General features: G+C 48.9%; 5 protein-coding genes across 5 annotated transcripts; 4 read left to right on the forward strand and 1 right to left on the reverse strand.

Annotated features, from left to right (window-relative positions):
- Positions 1-1,231: 1,231 nt before the first annotated feature.
- On the forward strand, positions 1,232-6,467 carry BKA55DRAFT_728589 (uncharacterized protein; the record flags this gene model as incomplete). The annotated part of the gene is made up of 2 exons (XM_046201182.1): positions 1,232-2,547; positions 2,611-6,467. The coding sequence occupies exons 1-2, from the start codon at positions 1,242-1,244 to the stop codon at positions 6,465-6,467; spliced, it is 5,163 nt and encodes a 1,720-aa protein (XP_046048318.1). The 5' UTR covers positions 1,232-1,241.
- Positions 6,468-7,057: 590 nt separating this feature from the next.
- BKA55DRAFT_664115 (uncharacterized protein) lies at positions 7,058-8,313 on the forward strand (the record flags this gene model as incomplete). The annotated part of the gene is made up of 4 exons (XM_046197685.1): positions 7,058-7,722; positions 7,773-7,950; positions 8,001-8,120; positions 8,228-8,313. The coding sequence occupies exons 1-4, from the start codon at positions 7,186-7,188 to the stop codon at positions 8,311-8,313; spliced, it is 921 nt and encodes a 306-aa protein (XP_046048319.1). The 5' UTR covers positions 7,058-7,185.
- Positions 8,314-10,120: 1,807 nt separating this feature from the next.
- Positions 10,121-11,381, forward strand: BKA55DRAFT_379383 (uncharacterized protein). Its single transcript, XM_046185948.1, has 2 exons — positions 10,121-10,168; positions 10,220-11,381. The coding sequence occupies exon 2, from the start codon at positions 10,333-10,335 to the stop codon at positions 11,074-11,076; it is 744 nt and encodes a 247-aa protein (XP_046048320.1). The 5' UTR covers positions 10,121-10,168; positions 10,220-10,332; the 3' UTR covers positions 11,077-11,381.
- A 553-nt stretch (positions 11,382-11,934) lies between these two features.
- BKA55DRAFT_379407 (6-phosphogluconate dehydrogenase) lies at positions 11,935-13,902 on the reverse strand. The gene is made up of 4 exons (XM_046185949.1): positions 13,777-13,902; positions 13,037-13,717; positions 12,233-12,980; positions 11,935-12,179 (listed from the first exon to the last, which is right to left on the reverse strand). Exons 1-4 carry the CDS (start codon positions 13,789-13,791, stop codon positions 12,148-12,150), a joined length of 1,476 nt encoding a protein of 491 aa, XP_046048321.1. The 5' UTR covers positions 13,792-13,902; the 3' UTR covers positions 11,935-12,147.
- A 781-nt stretch (positions 13,903-14,683) lies between these two features.
- BKA55DRAFT_513015 (major facilitator superfamily domain-containing protein) lies at positions 14,684-16,442 on the forward strand (the record flags this gene model as incomplete). Its single annotated transcript, XM_046187860.1, has 5 exons — positions 14,684-15,368; positions 15,420-15,682; positions 15,735-15,860; positions 15,915-16,033; positions 16,094-16,442. 5 exons carry the CDS (start codon positions 14,684-14,686, stop codon positions 16,440-16,442), a joined length of 1,542 nt encoding a protein of 513 aa, XP_046048322.1.
- Positions 16,443-16,936: the final 494 nt, after the last annotated feature.

Genomic DNA, 16,936 nt, shown 5'->3' on the forward strand with positions numbered 1-16,936 from the left:
TATTATTTCAAAAGAATACGGACTCCACACACCATATAACAAGAGCAAGCCGTTGATGTCGTTCCATACTTAGTAACATGACATTATCACATCTCATAATCTGATGCTGATCTTCACTTCATTTGATTGTGACCAAGACAGGACATCTGGAGATAGCCTCAAAGATCGACTCACAAGGTCCAATGTAGATCACCAATCAGACGCCTCCAGAATGACATCTGAAGAGTGCCAAGCACTGGATCAAGGTCTTTCAGTTGTCACATTCGAAGCTGCGGTTGCCTTGGAAATCTGTGGTTGAGGTAGAACAACACGCTCTGAAATCTCGTGGAGTTGCACTATCCCACACAATCAAGGATCGAATTGCCAACTCACTGAGCATTATACTACATGAGCTTCCCTCCATACAAACCGGCCCGCAATGATAACCCCACAGCCGCGTTGGTCTGAGTGTTAGCCTACCCGTTTTGTGCTGCCGAAAACGGCAGCTCGTCTGTACAGCCAAACAAAGTCTGGGGAATTGAGGCGTTGATCAGACGCAGACTTTAAATCTTGATCCCGGCACCGAGACATTCCCGCGCCTTAACGATCGGCAACAGCCGCTAAGTTCTTGGAGATCTTCAGGTGCTCACCCCGGATCATCATGTCGTCAATGCTCATCCGGAGTTCATCGCGAGCTTAAGTTGTCAACCGGGCGCTAGTTCCTGATGAGCCTGCTGTGAACGTTGACAGGAGGGCTTCAAGGTTTACCCATGACCCAAAAGATGGCGGATCCGCAGGCTAATGGAGACAGGAGTTGGGGTTATACCCGGAATTCACTTGATCGAGTTGAGAGTGCAATGTACCTTAATCAGAGCAGCCCTCTTCAAGCCTGGTAGGTTAGCCAGTACTGAATTGGTATTCTCCGCCGATGCCACTGACCGTGGCAGGTATGCCAAAGACTGTTGGGAGCATCTAAGCAGATTAAACTTCCGCTCATGATGTCGTTGCATATTGGAACCTGGAGCACGGGGTCCCTTCTTTTTTTTTTTTAGGAGTCCCTGGTCCCTTGATATGACGACATGGTATCACGGTAGAAGGCCAACCGGTGACGAAGGCGTGTAGGCGTCGCTCATAGTAGCCTCTGCACCTGGCTTCCGTTGAATCGCTATATAGTTGGAGGATCATCTCGCTGGCATTCTATGATCATCGAGGTTGATCAATACCAAGTTAAACAATAACAAACATCAATCATGGCTCCCAACATGAACTGGCGAGCTGTGATGGCTTCGCTTTTACTTCTCTCACCTACCCCATCCCATACTCTCCCCTGCGACAGTGAACCCAACCAGCAAACTGGCATGCTCTATGCTGGAGGCTGTCCACTCCCTGGCGTATGCACCTGGGGAAGCTGTACAAGCGTCACGATCGGACTCGACCCTACACAATGCGGGAAGCGTGGCAACTCATGCAAAGCTGGAGAGCTCTGCGTTGCTGGCGGATGTTTCCCTCTTGATGTTGGGTCAAATACCAACAGCTGCACTACCTCATCAGGTTCCAATAGCTCTGGATCATGTCGGCCGGGCCAATGGTGCGATGATGGAAAGTGTTCTCCAATCCAGGTGACAGCAAACTCCCGTCGTTGTGGCAGTACGAACGAACGGTGTGGACCTGGATCTCTTTGTGTCAACAACAAATGCCAGAAGATTAACATTGGCTCAGACCCCAAGTCTTGCGGTCCTTCAAATACAACCTGCAGTTCGGGTAACTGGTGCCTTGACGGATCATGTGTGCCATTTCAACTTGGTACCAACGTCCAGTCCTGCAAAAGAAGCAGTGAATGCTCCCTTGGCGCATCATGCCGAGGTGGATACTGTCGTCAGGTCTTCATCTCGACCGACACTTATAACTGTGGCCTGGGGGCCAACCCAAAGAACTGTACCGATGGCCAACTCTGTGTTTCCGGACAATGCCGCTCACTCAACATTACTTCCAGGACTGCTACCAATTGTGGCTCATCTAATGGAAAGTGCCAAACCGGATCTTACTGCTCGAACAACGAGTGCGTACCTATCAGGATCTCAACCGACCTATCGCAATGTGGAAGCAGCTCAGAACCCTGCGGAAGTAACCAAGTGTGTGTCTCGGATCAATGTACCAGCAACCTTATTCACCAGTCCAACACACCCAGGGTCGCTTGTGGTGCTGGGTCTGGAGGTCCTGGAGCACGTATTCCTGGTGCAGATGAGGATGAAGAAAGACAGTCGGACGCAGGAGGCAGTTCCTCGGGAGGAAGTGGCAGTGCTGGCGACAGTGAAACGAATGAAGATGGCTCGGGAGAAGATGGTGGTGATGCCAACGGCCAAGAAGGAGGATCTTCTGATGGAAATGGATCATCAGACCAGGACAATGATGCGTCCAGCGACGGGAATTCACAGTCACCAGATGGTTCCAACGATGGAGGCGACTCTGGCAATGAGGGCTCATCAAATGGAAATGGCGCAACCTCAGCTCGACCCCAGGGAACTTCGGGCGATGCTGGGCAAGGGGGAGGAGACTCAGCTTCTGGAGGTGAAGACGACACAAGCAGATCTTCGGGAAGTGCTTCTCTGCCTGGCTCGGAGTCTGACTCAGGAAACGGGGATGGACAAGCAGACCAAGATGGATCTGACCAAAATGGCGCCGATGAAGCACCATCAGGGCAGAACGGAGGAAATACTGGCACTGGCTCACCTACTTCAACTTGCAGCCCAGCCTGTGCTGGGAATACGGTCTGTATCAACAACCAATGCTCTTCAGTTCAGGACCCATCTTCCTGCGGGACATCCTCCAGCCGTCTTCTGCGTCTTCTTCGGAGACAAGCGACATCAGCATGCCAGCCAGGGTTTGCCTGTATTAAAAACGAGTGCGTACCGGCCGATGGCCCGGTCAACTGCGGTGCATCAGGTGTCAATTGCCCCATCAACTATGCTTGTATACAAGATTCCTGTGTGGCTCTCGGTGACCCAACCTCTTGCGGTGGCGAAACTTGCAGCAGCGATGAAGTCTGTATAGGCAACATTTGCACACCAAGTCCCGGTTTAGCTAGCTGCAATGGAGTCGCTTGCGCTACTGGTGAGACATGCCAAAATGGAGCTTGTGTCCCTATTGATAGCACAGGAGGATCAGGTTCAAGTGGAGGTGCAAGACCCCAAGAGAGCGGTTCAAATAATGGAGTCGATGATGGATCTTCCTCCTCAAGTGGTGATGACGGGAATGGTGATAACACAGGTGAGGAAGGCCAGGGCAGCGGAGGTTCTTCTGATGGGGCCTCTCCAAGCGACGGCTCTTCCGATGATGGGTCACAGGCTGGCAGTACACAAGGACAAGGCTCTGGTGGTGATGACTCCCAAGGTAATTCTGACTCAGGACCCGGTACTGGCTCAGGATCTGGCTCCGGTAGTGGTTCCGGATCTGGGAACGGCTCAGGCTCAGGCTCCGGCAATGGGTCTGCTGGTGGCTCAAATGACGGTGGAAGCTCTGGATCTGGCACGAACCCAGGAAGCGGAACTGGCTCGGGCAACGGATCAAATTCAGGATCGGATTCACCCTCAGGCAATGGTTCAGGAACTGGATCTCAGGGAGGCAGTGGTTCAGGATCAAATGGTGGAGATGGCGACGGCAATGGCTCAGAATCCAGCCCAGGTTCTGGTTCATCATCAGGCAATGGATCAGACGGCAGTGGAAATGGATCGCAGACAACACGCCAACCAGCACTTACGGCTAGACCACAAGGCAATGTTCCTGGTGGTGGTGGCGATCCTGATGCAGACAATTCCTCCTCTGGTGCTGCTAATACAGGATCAAATGGCAGACAGACCTCGAGCACACAAGCTGGAACCCGTCCAAGCCAAAGTGGCAGCCAAGGAAGTGGCCCTGGAGGCGATGGATCTGGAGGCGACAACGGATCAAGCAGTCGCTCACAATCAGCGTCTTCGCCCAACCAGACTGGAAGTACAGAGGGAGGTGGTACAGGCGGTGATGGCGACCCTGTGTCGAGTGACTCTATGTCCAATGGTGGCGCAGAAGCAACATCGGGCGCTTCTGTATCTGGCGGCTCTTCACCTTCAGGAGCGGGCGGATCGGGAGCTACAGGTTCAACAGGCCAGACATCGCCAACTTCTATCCTATCTGATGGGGCACCAATTGTCAACCCCGGCCCAGACTCAACAGATGCGTCTGGAAGATTGGTGACATCGACTTCTAGACAGATCGGAAGCCCCGAAGGAAATCCTACTGGTGGCGGAGACAACGACCCATCGCCGACGGATAGTAATGGTGGTAGTAACACAGTCACTCGAGGGTCAGGCAGCATCTCAACGAGCAACGGGGGCCCGTCGGCTACAGGCGGTGATGGAGGTGCCACTGGCTCTACAACTCAAGGTTCAGGCACTTCAAATACCGTTGCCAGTCAGTCAAGCTCCCGAAACCCAGCTGGTTCTGACACAGGTGATGGCCAACCTTCAAATACTGACGGCGGCCCCAACCCTGGAGATCAGACAAGTGCGAGTGGCAGTCAGCCTTCTGCGACCAATTCAGAGGGTACCAACCCAAGCCAAGGGGCTGGAACGACTGGATCTTCCAATGGACAGACAACTGGTGGCCAGTCTTCATCTGTCACAACCACAGGCCAAAGCTCGTCACCCACTGGTGAATCTCCCACATCCTGCTCAGATGACAGTGACTGTGTAGTCGACACTGAGCTCTGTATATCCGGAGGACTCAACATCTGCGCTTGCGTGAACGCAGTATGCGTCCCGGACACCGACCCAGATGCCGCTTCTACTTTAGGAGGCGTCAGTTCTACCGCGGCATCTGGAACCCAGGGCACCGATCCATCAACACCGACGGAGACTGGCGAAGGTACACTATGTACTGATGATGACGACTGTTTGGCTGATGTCTCGTTGTGCTTAAGTGGCTCACTCAATCTATGCACTTGTGTCAACGCAGTCTGTGTTCGAGACACAACAACTGGTGGCTCTCAAGTCACAAGCACGGCTTCTGGCAACAATCCTGGGTCTGGTGCCAGTGCATCGGGAACTACAACATCCGATGAGTCGGCCAGAGAAACAGGGTCGGCATGTTCTACCAGCGACGACTGTGTGGCCGATGTAGCATTATGTTTGGTCGGCGGGCTCAACTTGTGTGTCTGCGTGGATGCTGTCTGTCAACTCGGCCCTGGCTCAAGCAACGGTGGAGGCGGCGGCGATGACCCTGGAGACACCGACCAAGGTCCAACAGAAACAGCTGGGGCACCAGCAGCACAGTCATCAGTATCGTGCGGGACTGCTGAAGACTGTACAGCCGCCCTCGGACTGTCTGTCTTGGGAATATACGTCTGTGTGGACCTCATTTGCCAGCTTCAGCCAACTGCCAACCCTACGAATGGAGACACGACAGCATCGCAAACAGGCTCCAACGCTGTTCCCACTATCACTGAACCTATCGATTGTGCCACAGATCAGGACTGCGTGGCGGCGTTGGGAGCCAACGCGATAGGGATATTCGCGTGCATAGATCTTTTATGTCAGCAGACAGCTACGGCCTCTGGAGCTGGTGCCTCTGCTACTGAGCCTGCCTCATCTAGACAAAGAACTGACGTCGAGTGCTCAACGGATCAAGACTGTGTGGCAGCCATTGGAGTTGGGGCTCTTGGTATCTTTGCATGTGTGAATCTTCTTTGCCAACAGACAGCAACGGGCAGTGTTGCAACTACAGCAACGAGCACCGGGGTGTCTGTTTCGGGATCTACAACTGACGTTGAGTGTGAAACTGACCAAGACTGTGTTGCCGCTCTCGGCGCTCAGGCATTGGGATTATTTGTATGCGTTGATCTTCTCTGTCAAGAAACTATCTCAACTGCAGGCGCTGGATCTTCGACAACTCAACCGCCTTCTCCGGGCGCTACAACCGATATCGAATGCTCGACAAACCAGGACTGCGTGGCAGCCATTGGCGCAAATGCTTTGGGGATTTTCGCCTGCATAGACCTGATTTGCCAGCAGACTGCAAACCCTAGCAGCGGCTTCGTCACTGTCACGTCTGATAGTACACCGGCCCCAACCAGTAGTTCGGAAACACCATGTACTGACGACAGCGACTGTACTGTTACAGGCGATACATGCGCCGCAGATGGCTTTTGCAGGGTATCGTCTGCAAGTACTGGCAACGGGAACGCCTCATCTTGTTCCGACAGTGTTGACTGCCTCTTATCTCTGAACCCTCTTTGCGCCCTTGGCCTCTGCGTCTGCTTGGACGCAGTCTGCAGCCCACCAAGAAACGTCGACACATGCTCGACAGACTCGCAATGCAGTACTGGACAGACGTGTCAACAAGAAGTTTGTGTTGATGAAGTCCCTTGTTCTACAGAAGATGACTGTGTGGCAAACCTCAACTTGTGTACATCGCTGGGAATTTGTGCTTGTGTCAATGGATTGTGTACTCTGTAACGCAACCCTGGCCCATTTCTTCTTTTTATATCATGGGTTATTTTACCTATGGAGTATGAGTTGATACTTAGTATTCATTGTTTTATTGTAATTTGCTGTTATAATCGCTTGGACTTCTTGTACGATGTGGGAGATGAAGGCTGCGGTCGGAACCCATGTATAACAATTTGTCGCTTTACATCACACAATACCCCTTCGCAACTCTTTCGCTTACAACACATGTACCAATTCATTATAATGATAAGATATTCTGTTCGAATTCCCAATTAGATTCGCATTCCGTGATCGTATGTTCTCCGCAGCCTTAGGAAAACTTCACGAACTAGATCAGATTACATGAAATGGAAATTCTTCTGAAAATCCCATAGGTACCAGTACATTCTCAGACAATAACCAGACAAGATTCCCTGCCATATATCATCATTGTAGCCCCATTCAAAGAATTTGTAATGACATCGTATACTGCTCGAGCCACCAATCATATTCGAATCCTTTACCTTGGGACCCCAAGGTGGCTGTGACTCCACTAAGGATCTGGCTGACGCCAGCCAGATTCACCATCCTGGAAATATTGCCTGCCGATCATATGAGATCCACAAAAGCTGCAGTTGTAAGAAGAATATAAAAGGATAGAATTGTTCCTCAGAATCAACTCCCCATTATCTTCTACCATTCGATCTTATACAGTGCTTTCATTCAAAACCTCTTAGCCACCATCATGGTACAGCACGCTCCCAAAACTACAGTTCACCAACTCGCACAAGAGTATGCACCCATCATCAAGGGCAAGACTATCCTTACGACAGGTGCAAGTCCAGGGGGTCTCGGTGCACTATTTGTGGAAGCTATTGCAGTCGCAGATCCTGAACTAGCTATCCTTGCCGGTCGTAGTGTGAGCAAGCTTCAGCAAACTGCAGATAGTCTTGCTGCAAAGTACCCCAACCTCAAGACCAAACTTCTGATCATTGACCTCGGTTCCCTCCGTTCTGTTCGTGCTGCTGCAGAAGAGGTCAATGGATGGTCAGACGTTCCCAAGATCGACGTCCTGGTCAATAATGCGGGAATTATGGCGACAGACTTTAAGCTCACAGAGGATGGTTTCGAAAACCAATTCGCATCGAACCATCTGGGTCACTTCCTGTTTACGAATCTGATCATAGACAAGATCCTTGCTTCAGAGACGCCTCGAGTGGTCAGCGTTTCCAGTAATGGTCACCGTCTGGGGCCTATTCGATGGGGTGACCCCAATTTCAGCGCAAGCTTTTACGACGCTTTACTATGGAATTGTTGCTAGCCCGCATATAGAACGGTGAAAGATACAACAAGTGGAGTGCCTATGGGCAGTCAAAGACAGCAAACATGTTATTTGCCATCTCTCTTGCTGAGAAACTCGGCAGTCGTGGACGCCAAGCGTTCTCCCTTCATCCAGGCGCAATCCTTGATACTTCTTTGGCTAAGCATCTAGATAACTTGGATAGTCTGGGTAAGTATTCGACGGATGACTTTCAAGGACTATAAAGCTAACGAATATAGTCGAAGCTGATCGTGCAATGGGAGACCCCTGGGGTTGGATGGATTGGTCGACTGTCCCAGTTTCCTCTGAGGTCGGTGCTGCAACACACGCGTTTGCTGCTTTCGATCCTGGTCTCAAGGGTTAGTAGGACTCCAAATATTCTCAGATTTATATAGACTCATCTTGATAGAACATAACGGTGCATATCTACTTGAATGCCGTTTAACAGACCCTATGACCGATACAGTCAGACCATGGGCGACGAGTTCAACAGAGGCAGAGTTGCTTTGGAGGAAAAGTGAGAAGATGATTGGTCAAGAATTCTCTTTTTAGATTATCAATGAAATGGTTAATTGCTGCGTTCTGCGACAACCCCAACTCGATTCGCCAAGTTGTTGCTCTTTATGTTCCCCTATCGTGTTCTTATCATCTGTGTTAGCAGCCTAAAGTTTAACCTTATGGCTAGCAAGTATCTACAAAACTCTTTATATACCCCATGAACATTGTGAAAATTTTATATAAGGGCTACAACGGTTATGCATGGCCGTATTTAAGCTAAGAGTACCTTAAACACGAGATATTTTAATTATCAATATTTAACTAGTACTAAAAGTAAGAGCATTTCTCTTTGCCTAAAGCTGCTACCTATTTCCAAAGTCTTTGTCTCTTTTACCAGTATAAAATCACTAAAGAAATCGACAGTGAACGAAAGATGATGTAGCCTCCAATCTTCCACGAAAGAGTGTTAGAACTGTGGTTTGTCCTCTATAGGTAGCAAGCTTCTATTCAAAACCCATCCGATAGTGTGCTTCGAAACCAGAAGAAAAGCTCCTGTTTCCTCCTGGTAGCGTAGAATTTCTCTCAGGCTCTTAAGGTCTTTGACGGTCAGTCAATAATGGGTTTGTGAGACCAGTGCCGAGCAGACATGCTTTAAGCGTGTCGTTTTAACCCAGCTAAAGCTCAGGCTACAACCAGCAATCAGCTTACATTGCTCACCAAACGCGTCGGTGACCTACAAATGTGTCAGTCAGGATACTCGGCACTTCATAACAGCCCATAATAGCCACACAACAGCTGATAGCCCCATGACAGCCGCCACTTCACAACTTTACGCGGCCGCAACCTTGATAGATTCGGGAAACGGCTTTTCGTGTAATTTGCACTAAAGTCGTTTCCCTGCCTCTTCCCTGGTGTATGAGCCAAGTCACCGGTAACAGCCTCAAAACGGCAGCCGCGTCCGCGGATACCAACAAGTGCCGGGCTCCACTTGGTGCGTCCAGCAGTTTATAAGTACGTACAGATAAGGTAGAGAATGGAAGCAATCGATCGCACGTGATCTCAGCGGCAGCTTTCCTAATTACCTGAATCCTAAACAGCCCGTTCTGTACTATCATTATGCAAAGTTTGATATCTTCCCTTCTATAGAAGACCTAACAAGTCAAGAAATGAACACATAAAATTACCTCATGTTTTGATGGGAAGTCGTGGTGAAGGGCCCGATTCCTCCGGATGCTAGGATCGGCATTTGCTTAGCCGTTGTATAAGCCCATTTCATCTTCATATTAGCTGCCTTCGCGATAGCTTCAAAGTTCAAGGAAGTCAATTTCTTTAACTACGCTATTTTTGATGATGTGTTGAATCTGGCTTACAAAAGTTCCCAATAGAGTCAACCTTCCTTTACTAGTTAGCGTGTATAATCTGGCGTCAGTTCTTGTCAGGATAGAAAGTTAGTTTGACAGTTTTAGTAGAATACGCGGATTAGATAAAGGATAAGGACAGACCTAGACCAAGACTTGACTGCGCTAACCTTGGTCTCTATCTATACCTTGCCAACCTTGCCAACCTTGCCAACCTTGCCAACCTTGTCTGCTCCGCTGTCCAACCAGCAACCAGCAACCAACTGCATGTCTGTCTGGCAGGAGCTTATATATTGATCGATTTATCCAATTTCGTATTCAACGAAATCAAAGTTTACTAACACAAAGGCCTGCTAGCCTATGACTTGCCTATAGTCTAAACTAGATATCAAGACACCCATAGTCTATCAAACGCGCCCGTTAACACGAGAAACTAACTTTCATATACCATAAGTTAACCTCCTCAGGTAGACGAGCAAGTTCAGCAAATTCAATACCTTTCGATATTGATCAAAGAGGGAAAGGTCTCAGAATGTCACAAGTCTGGCACTGTTAGTATCAGTTTCCTTTGTGCGCCTTGTTGTCTGAATTTTGCTATAAAGAGGCCGAAAGTTCCCTCGAGAATCAGTCTTTCCTCATCACCATCAACCTTCAATCCTTTTCAACATCAGTTTACGAAACATCTTTACCAAGTGCCAAAGCTCAATCAGGCAAAATGCGTCTTCAATCAACCGCAAGCATGCTCATGGGGCTCCTCCTCTCTGGAATGGTCTCGTCAGCTGCTGTCCCAAACCCGAAAGAGGGCATCATCACGAGGGATCAGGCAGTCGATAGTACTGGACTGACACCCCTTACCTTCAATCTCGACGAGATTTCACTTGCAACCCCGGGTCAGAGTGTGCATGACTGCCACCCCGACGAAGAAGGGTGCAAGGCGAAGGCGAAGTTACTCGCAAGAGCTTCCCCTGCAACCCGCAGTATTTGCGCCGCAGGCCAGACCTACACCCAATCTGAATGCCTCAAGTCAAACATACTCCAGGTCTCTTGCCGAGACGGCAATGGTCGGGTTTGGCGCAAATGGGTTGTTTGCGAGGCAACCGAAATCTGCGTTCAAAACGACAAAACCCCTCCATATGCCACATGCAAGCCGGTTATAGACCTTGTGCTTTGGCATACCAACTCGGCTGGTGGAGAGGTAACGAGCGAGAAATTTATTCATTCGACCAACAAGCAATCCACCAGCAAAGTAGGAAATATGTACTTCGACAAGAACGGGAACTATATCAAACTTTTCAAGACAGACTTCTATCGCGAACCTAGCAGTCTCTTTATTGGCGAGACTCTTGATGCCAACAGGGCTTATTCTGAATCAGTCGATTGGTGGAACACTGCAAATGTCAAGATTGATATTAAGACCGGTGGAGCCGGAGGTATTTCTGTTTACTCCTTCTTGGCCTAGGGTTAAGCAGGCAGTGAAATCCTGTAAAGGCTTCTGTTTGCGATCACAGCTTAGCATCTCCATTTTCTGGCAATTCAATGCAACGGCACAGGCAGTAAAGATATGGAGAAGCTGAACTGTGCAAGTCAGCAGAGGTTGTACAGTAGTTGCCTGTCTATTAAGTTGATGAATTGGGAGACAACAGTGGGCCAAAGCAGAGTGTTCTTTCATTCATTGCACTTTGAAAACTTTCCTAGTGCTGGCTATAGAATTGTTGACTATTGTAATCTGATAGAATACAGATCTAGAGTTTTAGAAAACCATACAATATATATACTTTAATAAAACATTATTAAATTAATATATGCAGTTGCATCGTTGAGAAGTTGTTATTACCGAGACGTCGTCCGCAACACTTGGCAGACCCCTTGACTGATACGGTCAGGCCATAGGCGACAAGCTCTACAGAGGCCGAGCTGCTTTGGATACGAAGTGACAATATGGTTGGTCAAGATTTCACTGGTGAGAACCTTCTTCGAATTTAAGTATTTCCATATTAAATATACTAGCTATGATATCTTCGAAATGGTACGCCAAGTATTGCTAAATAAATCTTCCTGCTTCCTTCTAGTATCCTTCGTACTTTCTTTCATGTGCAGCTTCTAAGGAAATCGATCAAGAAAAACGCATTGTGCTGCTACAGCTTCTGCTTTCCATGACCTTAAAGTCACAACGACAGTCCTTCTGTAGATAACAGCCTCGTCTAACCAAGAACCGTCTCACAGTGTATTCCCAAGCTAAAAGATAAGCTCTTGTTTACCCTTGGTGGCCTAATACTTCTCAGTCTTTAAAGGTCTCTGACGCTCAGTGAATGTTAGGGTTGTGAGACTATAGCCCAGAAAGAAACCGACAAGCATGACTCTGCTGTGCTGGATTTCTGCGCAATGGGTTGTTGACTGCAACCAATAGGTTGTTATGTCCCCGCCATTGAGAGCAAAGTCTGACTAACAGGGTGAAATGTATAAGAAGTGACCGACTAAAGTAGCCATCTCCTCTTAGCAGGCTGTCGAGTTTGAGTCATGTCACATTCATCTAAGCGCCGGACCATGTCTCGTGGTGGTTTCCTAGTAAGATTATGTTAGCTTCCAGTCTGACTCTGAAGCAAAGCGTCACTCACCCTTCAGAAGATGCCTAATGGGCTCTGACTTCAGGTCAAATCCATGAGCACCAAAACTGTCCAGCTGAGCTTCCGAGAAGCAAGTGGGAAGATCAGTTCCTCCAATGTACTTGAGATATTCCAAAGTGGCGCTCAAGCAAGGCAGGTGAGCGTCAGCCTTTAGACCTTCAAGCACAATCGCTTTGAGCGCAGGCCAAGACTTCTTGATCTCGTTCGGTACCCCAGGTCTGCACAGGGGATGCACGTCAGAGCCCTCAGCATATGCAGTGTCTAGGATGTCAAAGATATAATCAGACTTGATGATGCAGCCAGCCCTCCAGATGTTCAAGACACGTGTCATGTCAACACCCCAACCTTCTTGTCGGTTCTTGCGCTCCATGACGTCAAATCCTTGGATGAAACACGCGAGACTCGTAACATAGACAGCTTGGCGTAGTTGTTCAAGAATATGGGCTCGCTTCTCGGGTGCAACTGTGAAGGGCTGTGGGGAAACGGTTCCAATGGAGGCTTTGACGGCACTTCTTTGCTCGACTTCGGCGGAGGCAAGTCGTAGGTAGTGTGCTGCGGTCAGGCTTGGTGCAGGGACGTGAGATGCAACAGCTTCGATGTTGGCCCAAACTCCAGTTCCTTCAGAGTCGTTGGCATCCTGGACAACGGCGTCCCTGATCTGATGCAGCAGAGAACCGCCATCGACAGGGCTTCTGGTTCTGCAGATGGGGCCGCTGATCGATACAAGGAAGTTGCCTTTCTACATCATAACTGGTTAGCAAGCTTACAGATAGTCAGCTTCTGGAAAGGACTTGCCAGTTCTCCTCTCTCACACCAAGAGTCAAAGACGTCGCCAATCTCATCACCGGTCATCTTCAAGCACTTGTCCATAATTTCCCATGCTTCGCAAAGACTGGACATGATTCCATGCTCAATACCATTGTGAATCATCTTTACAAAGTGGCCACTTCCACCAGTGCCAATGTTGGTCACACAAGGACGACCTTGATCATCCTTGGCCGCGATCCTCGACAGTAGGGGAAGGACTTGCTCAACGGCCCATTTCTCACCACCTGGCATAAGCGAAGGACCATACCGAGCCCCAAAGCTACCACCTGAAATGCCGAGTCCGATATATGCAACACCAAGAGGACGAAGAATCTCCTGCCTCGATTGGGTGCGTTCGTAGTTCTCGTTCGAAGCGTCGATGAGGATATCGCCTTTTGAAACACGTGACTTGAGTTGCGCGACGACACTATCACCAGGACGACCGTTGGGCAAGCTGAAGATAAAGACCTTGGGTGAGCCAAGCCCTTGGCAAAGGGCATCGTAGTCTTCGCAGATATGGATTCGTTTCGAGAGTCCGGCCGCCTCCGCGTTCTTCGCGACCTTATCAAGACTTGCTCGTGATGTATCAACGATAGACACGTCTAGACCTTTTTCTGCGAAGAGGAGGGAGACGGCACCCCCCATGGTGCCTGCTCCAATAATTCCGACCTAGTGGAAGTGTGTGTTAGTGGAATTGGAAACAGATGGTGTTGATCTGGGGTAATTACTTTGGTAATCTCCATTTTGAGTCAATGATATCAAAAGATGTAGTTGATTAGGAGGAAAGGGTTAAACCAGGAGGCTTGTCCACTTAAAGATTCAGAATATCTACATTTCATGACACGTCCAATCGAGGAGTTAAATACACGAGAATTCCTTAATAAATCACTTGATACGATCAAGCTGATGTGAGCCATGATGCTGCACTGCCTCAAGTTTCACATGATGAGGTTGACAGTCAACTATCTAAAAAGCGCATAGATCCTCAAAATCAGGGAAACTTCGAACGATGAACGATAATAAAGAACGTTCTTGACGATTTTCCACGAAGAGGTCGACAGTCAACTTGAATAGCGCCCAATAATCATGACTCGGCGATGCGGAGTCTCCGAATTTCCATGCCGTTTGAAGCCGGAGAACCCCCACGGGGATCGAGAACGACAGACCTGTAGCGTGGAGAAAGAGCCTCATTAAACTTCTCCCCTACCAAGACTCTAGTTACGTATCATGTCCCACTGCCAGGCTGACTGTCGACCACGCACAAGCCAAGTACCGACACTAAAAACCCCATCCCAGCCAAAACTCCAATGTTCCGATTGGTAGCTGACAGTCAGCCTTTCTCCATAGTTGACTTTTTCGCAACTAGTCTCGAATTGGTAAGTGGTCTCCGAATTTCTCCAAGTTCTGTCGAACATGGGGTTGACTAGAGAATTGCTCGCGTGAAGCTGAAACTCCAAGATGCATGGAGTTGGCCGATGAAGCACCTTATGAATTGACATAAATACTTTTCATCCATTCCCCATACCCCAGATAGTTTAATTCCCCAAACCCCAGAGGATCATCACTCATCTGGAGTTCCATCCAACTTTATCTTTTCTTCTTATCTTATCAGGAACTTGTGGTTTTCTCGCCATCATGACCAACGAGATCACCAACTCGGCTGCCATCAGCGCAGCTCGAGCTGAGAAGCCCTCCTTCGAGACAAAGGAGAACCTCGAAAGCTTTGTTCCTCACAGCGATCGTCTCGCCCTTGCCCGAACAATGGATCCCGAAACTCGTGCTCGGGTTGAGAAGCGTCTCAAACTCAAGCTCGATGCCCGTTGCGCTCTCTTCGTTCTGATTTACATCATGAACTACCTCGATCGAAACAACATTGCGGCTGCTCGACTCAAGGGCTTGCAGGATGACCTTAAACTGGATGATAACCAGTATGCCACATGTCTCAGCATCCTCTATGTTGGTTACATCCTTATGCAAGTCCCTTCCAACATGTTCATCAACAAGATCCAACGACCCTCATTATACCTCGGTGCTATCATGCTTCTTTGGGGCTTGATTTCAACCCTCTCGGGAAACGTGCATAACTTTACCGGAATGGTTGTTATTCGTTTCTTCCTCGGTTTCACTGAAGCTGCCTTCCTGCCCGGAGCGTTGCTTATCCTTTCCAAGTGGTATACCCGCCGAGAACTTACAAAGAGAAATGCTGTGCTCTTTTGTGGCAACTTGATCTCGAACGCGTTCTCAGCTCTGATTGCTGCTGGAGTGTTATCTGAGATGGATGGCGTGCTCGGGCACGCCTCCTGGCGCTGGCTCTTCTGGAGTAAGTTCTTCTAACCAGTCTTGACGAAGACCATGGCTAACAATAACATAGTCGAGGGTGCCATTACCATGTTCATCGCCATCCTGGCTGTCTTCATCCTGCCCGATCTTCCCAGCAACACCCGCGGTTTCTCTCAAGAGGAGCTTGCAGTAGCTCAACTCCGAATGATCGAGGATGTTGGTGAGGCTGACGAGGATGCTGAGGGCGAGGGAGCTTTTGCCGGATTGATGATGGCCCTCAAGGATGGCAAGATCTATGTCATGATGCTTACCTTTGCCGTCTACGTTGTCGGTCTGTCTTTTAACGCCTTCTTCGTAAGACTTCCTCCTATCCGTTGTCTCTTTTCCATGCACTGACATATTATAGCCATCTCTTACCAGCACCCTCGGCTTCGCTTATGTGCCAACTCTCCTCATGAGCTCCCCTCCTTGGCTCTTTGCATGCATCGTTTCTCTCATCGTTGCCTGGAGTTCCGACCGAACACAAGAGAAGGTATGCTCTCATAAACACATACCACGTATGGTCCACATACTAACAATTTCATAGTTCTGGCACATTGTCGGTCCTATTTGTATTGGCCTCGTCGGCTTTATCATCAGCATGTCGACACTCAACGTTGCTGCACGATACCTTGCTCTCTTCCTCCAAGCATCTTCTTACGCTGGGTAAGTCGCTGTTCTAAAATTATCAGTATTTCAGAACTTCCAATTAACATCAACTCCTAGATACATCGTCTTCTATTCTTGGATCAGCTCAACATTCCCTCGTCCCCCTGCCAAGCGAGCCGTGGCCATCGCCCTCATCAACGCCTTCGCACAATTGGGTAACATCGCAGGATCATACGTCTGGGGTCTCAAGGAGGATGGTTACCGCAAGAGCTATGGCATTGTCACAGCTATGTTTGGTTGCACCATTGTCGGTGCTCTTGTTCTTCGCATGATGCTTTCCAGGTTGAACAAGCGACTTGAGGAGCTTGAACGGGAGGAGACACAAGCTTATGCCACTGAGAAGGCCCGTGAGGCTGAGGCTGATGAAGCTCTTCGAGTTCAAAAGGGCTTCCGTTATCTTGTTTAAGGCTTGGGATGGGATGGGTGTAGCTAGTATCTCGAACTACCCTAGACCTTTGCATTTAAAAGAGGCAATCTCAAATAAGACACTATTTGTTCTAGTAGCTGTTTGACCAAGAACCAAAAGTGAAGATGTCGAAATGGTAGATTAAGTAAAACTTTCACTCGAGCTTGCGCTCTGTACCTGTAGCAAATCATCACACACGATCCATTGCATTGAAGGCCGCCTTTTTACACAGGTGTTGACGCACGGTAGTGGGGGTTAGCTTGCAAGTGCCTTAGCGTGAATTGTGTGGTGGGGGTTCAAATAGTAATGCGAAGGTAGAGAAGGACAGTGATTATACCATTTCATAACTGGAAATGCAGGTAATAATTCATACTCTGGTAGAAATGACTTAGACCAGACAATCCGCTGGAAGTGATGGCTTCAAGTGGTCAGGCGTCCGTCAGCTTACTCTTTCCTGTTTAGATCCGAATGTCTGGTCCCGTGTTTAAGTCGGG

Source organism: Fusarium redolens (genome assembly GCF_020744475.1).
Source record: "Fusarium redolens strain MPI-CAGE-AT-0023 chromosome Unknown BKA55scaffold_9, whole genome shotgun sequence".
NCBI lineage: Eukaryota > Fungi > Ascomycota > Sordariomycetes > Hypocreales > Nectriaceae > Fusarium > Fusarium redolens.

What these genes read in the sequence shown, in the direction of transcription:
- BKA55DRAFT_379383 (XM_046185948.1), top strand. Translation starts at nt 10,333, where the DNA reads ATGCGTCTTCAATCAACCGCAAGCATGCTCATGGGGCTCCTCCTCTCT.
- BKA55DRAFT_379407 (XM_046185949.1), bottom strand. An exon ending in GGTGTGAGAGAGGAGAACTG is followed by an intron (nt 12,981 to 13,036) that starts GCAAGTCCTTTC and finishes GTTATGATGTAG; the next exon opens with AAAGGCAACTTCCTTGTATC. An exon ending in CATTAGGCATCTTCTGAAGG is followed by an intron (nt 12,180 to 12,232) that starts GTGAGTGACGCT and finishes TAATCTTACTAG; the next exon opens with GAAACCACCACGAGACATGG.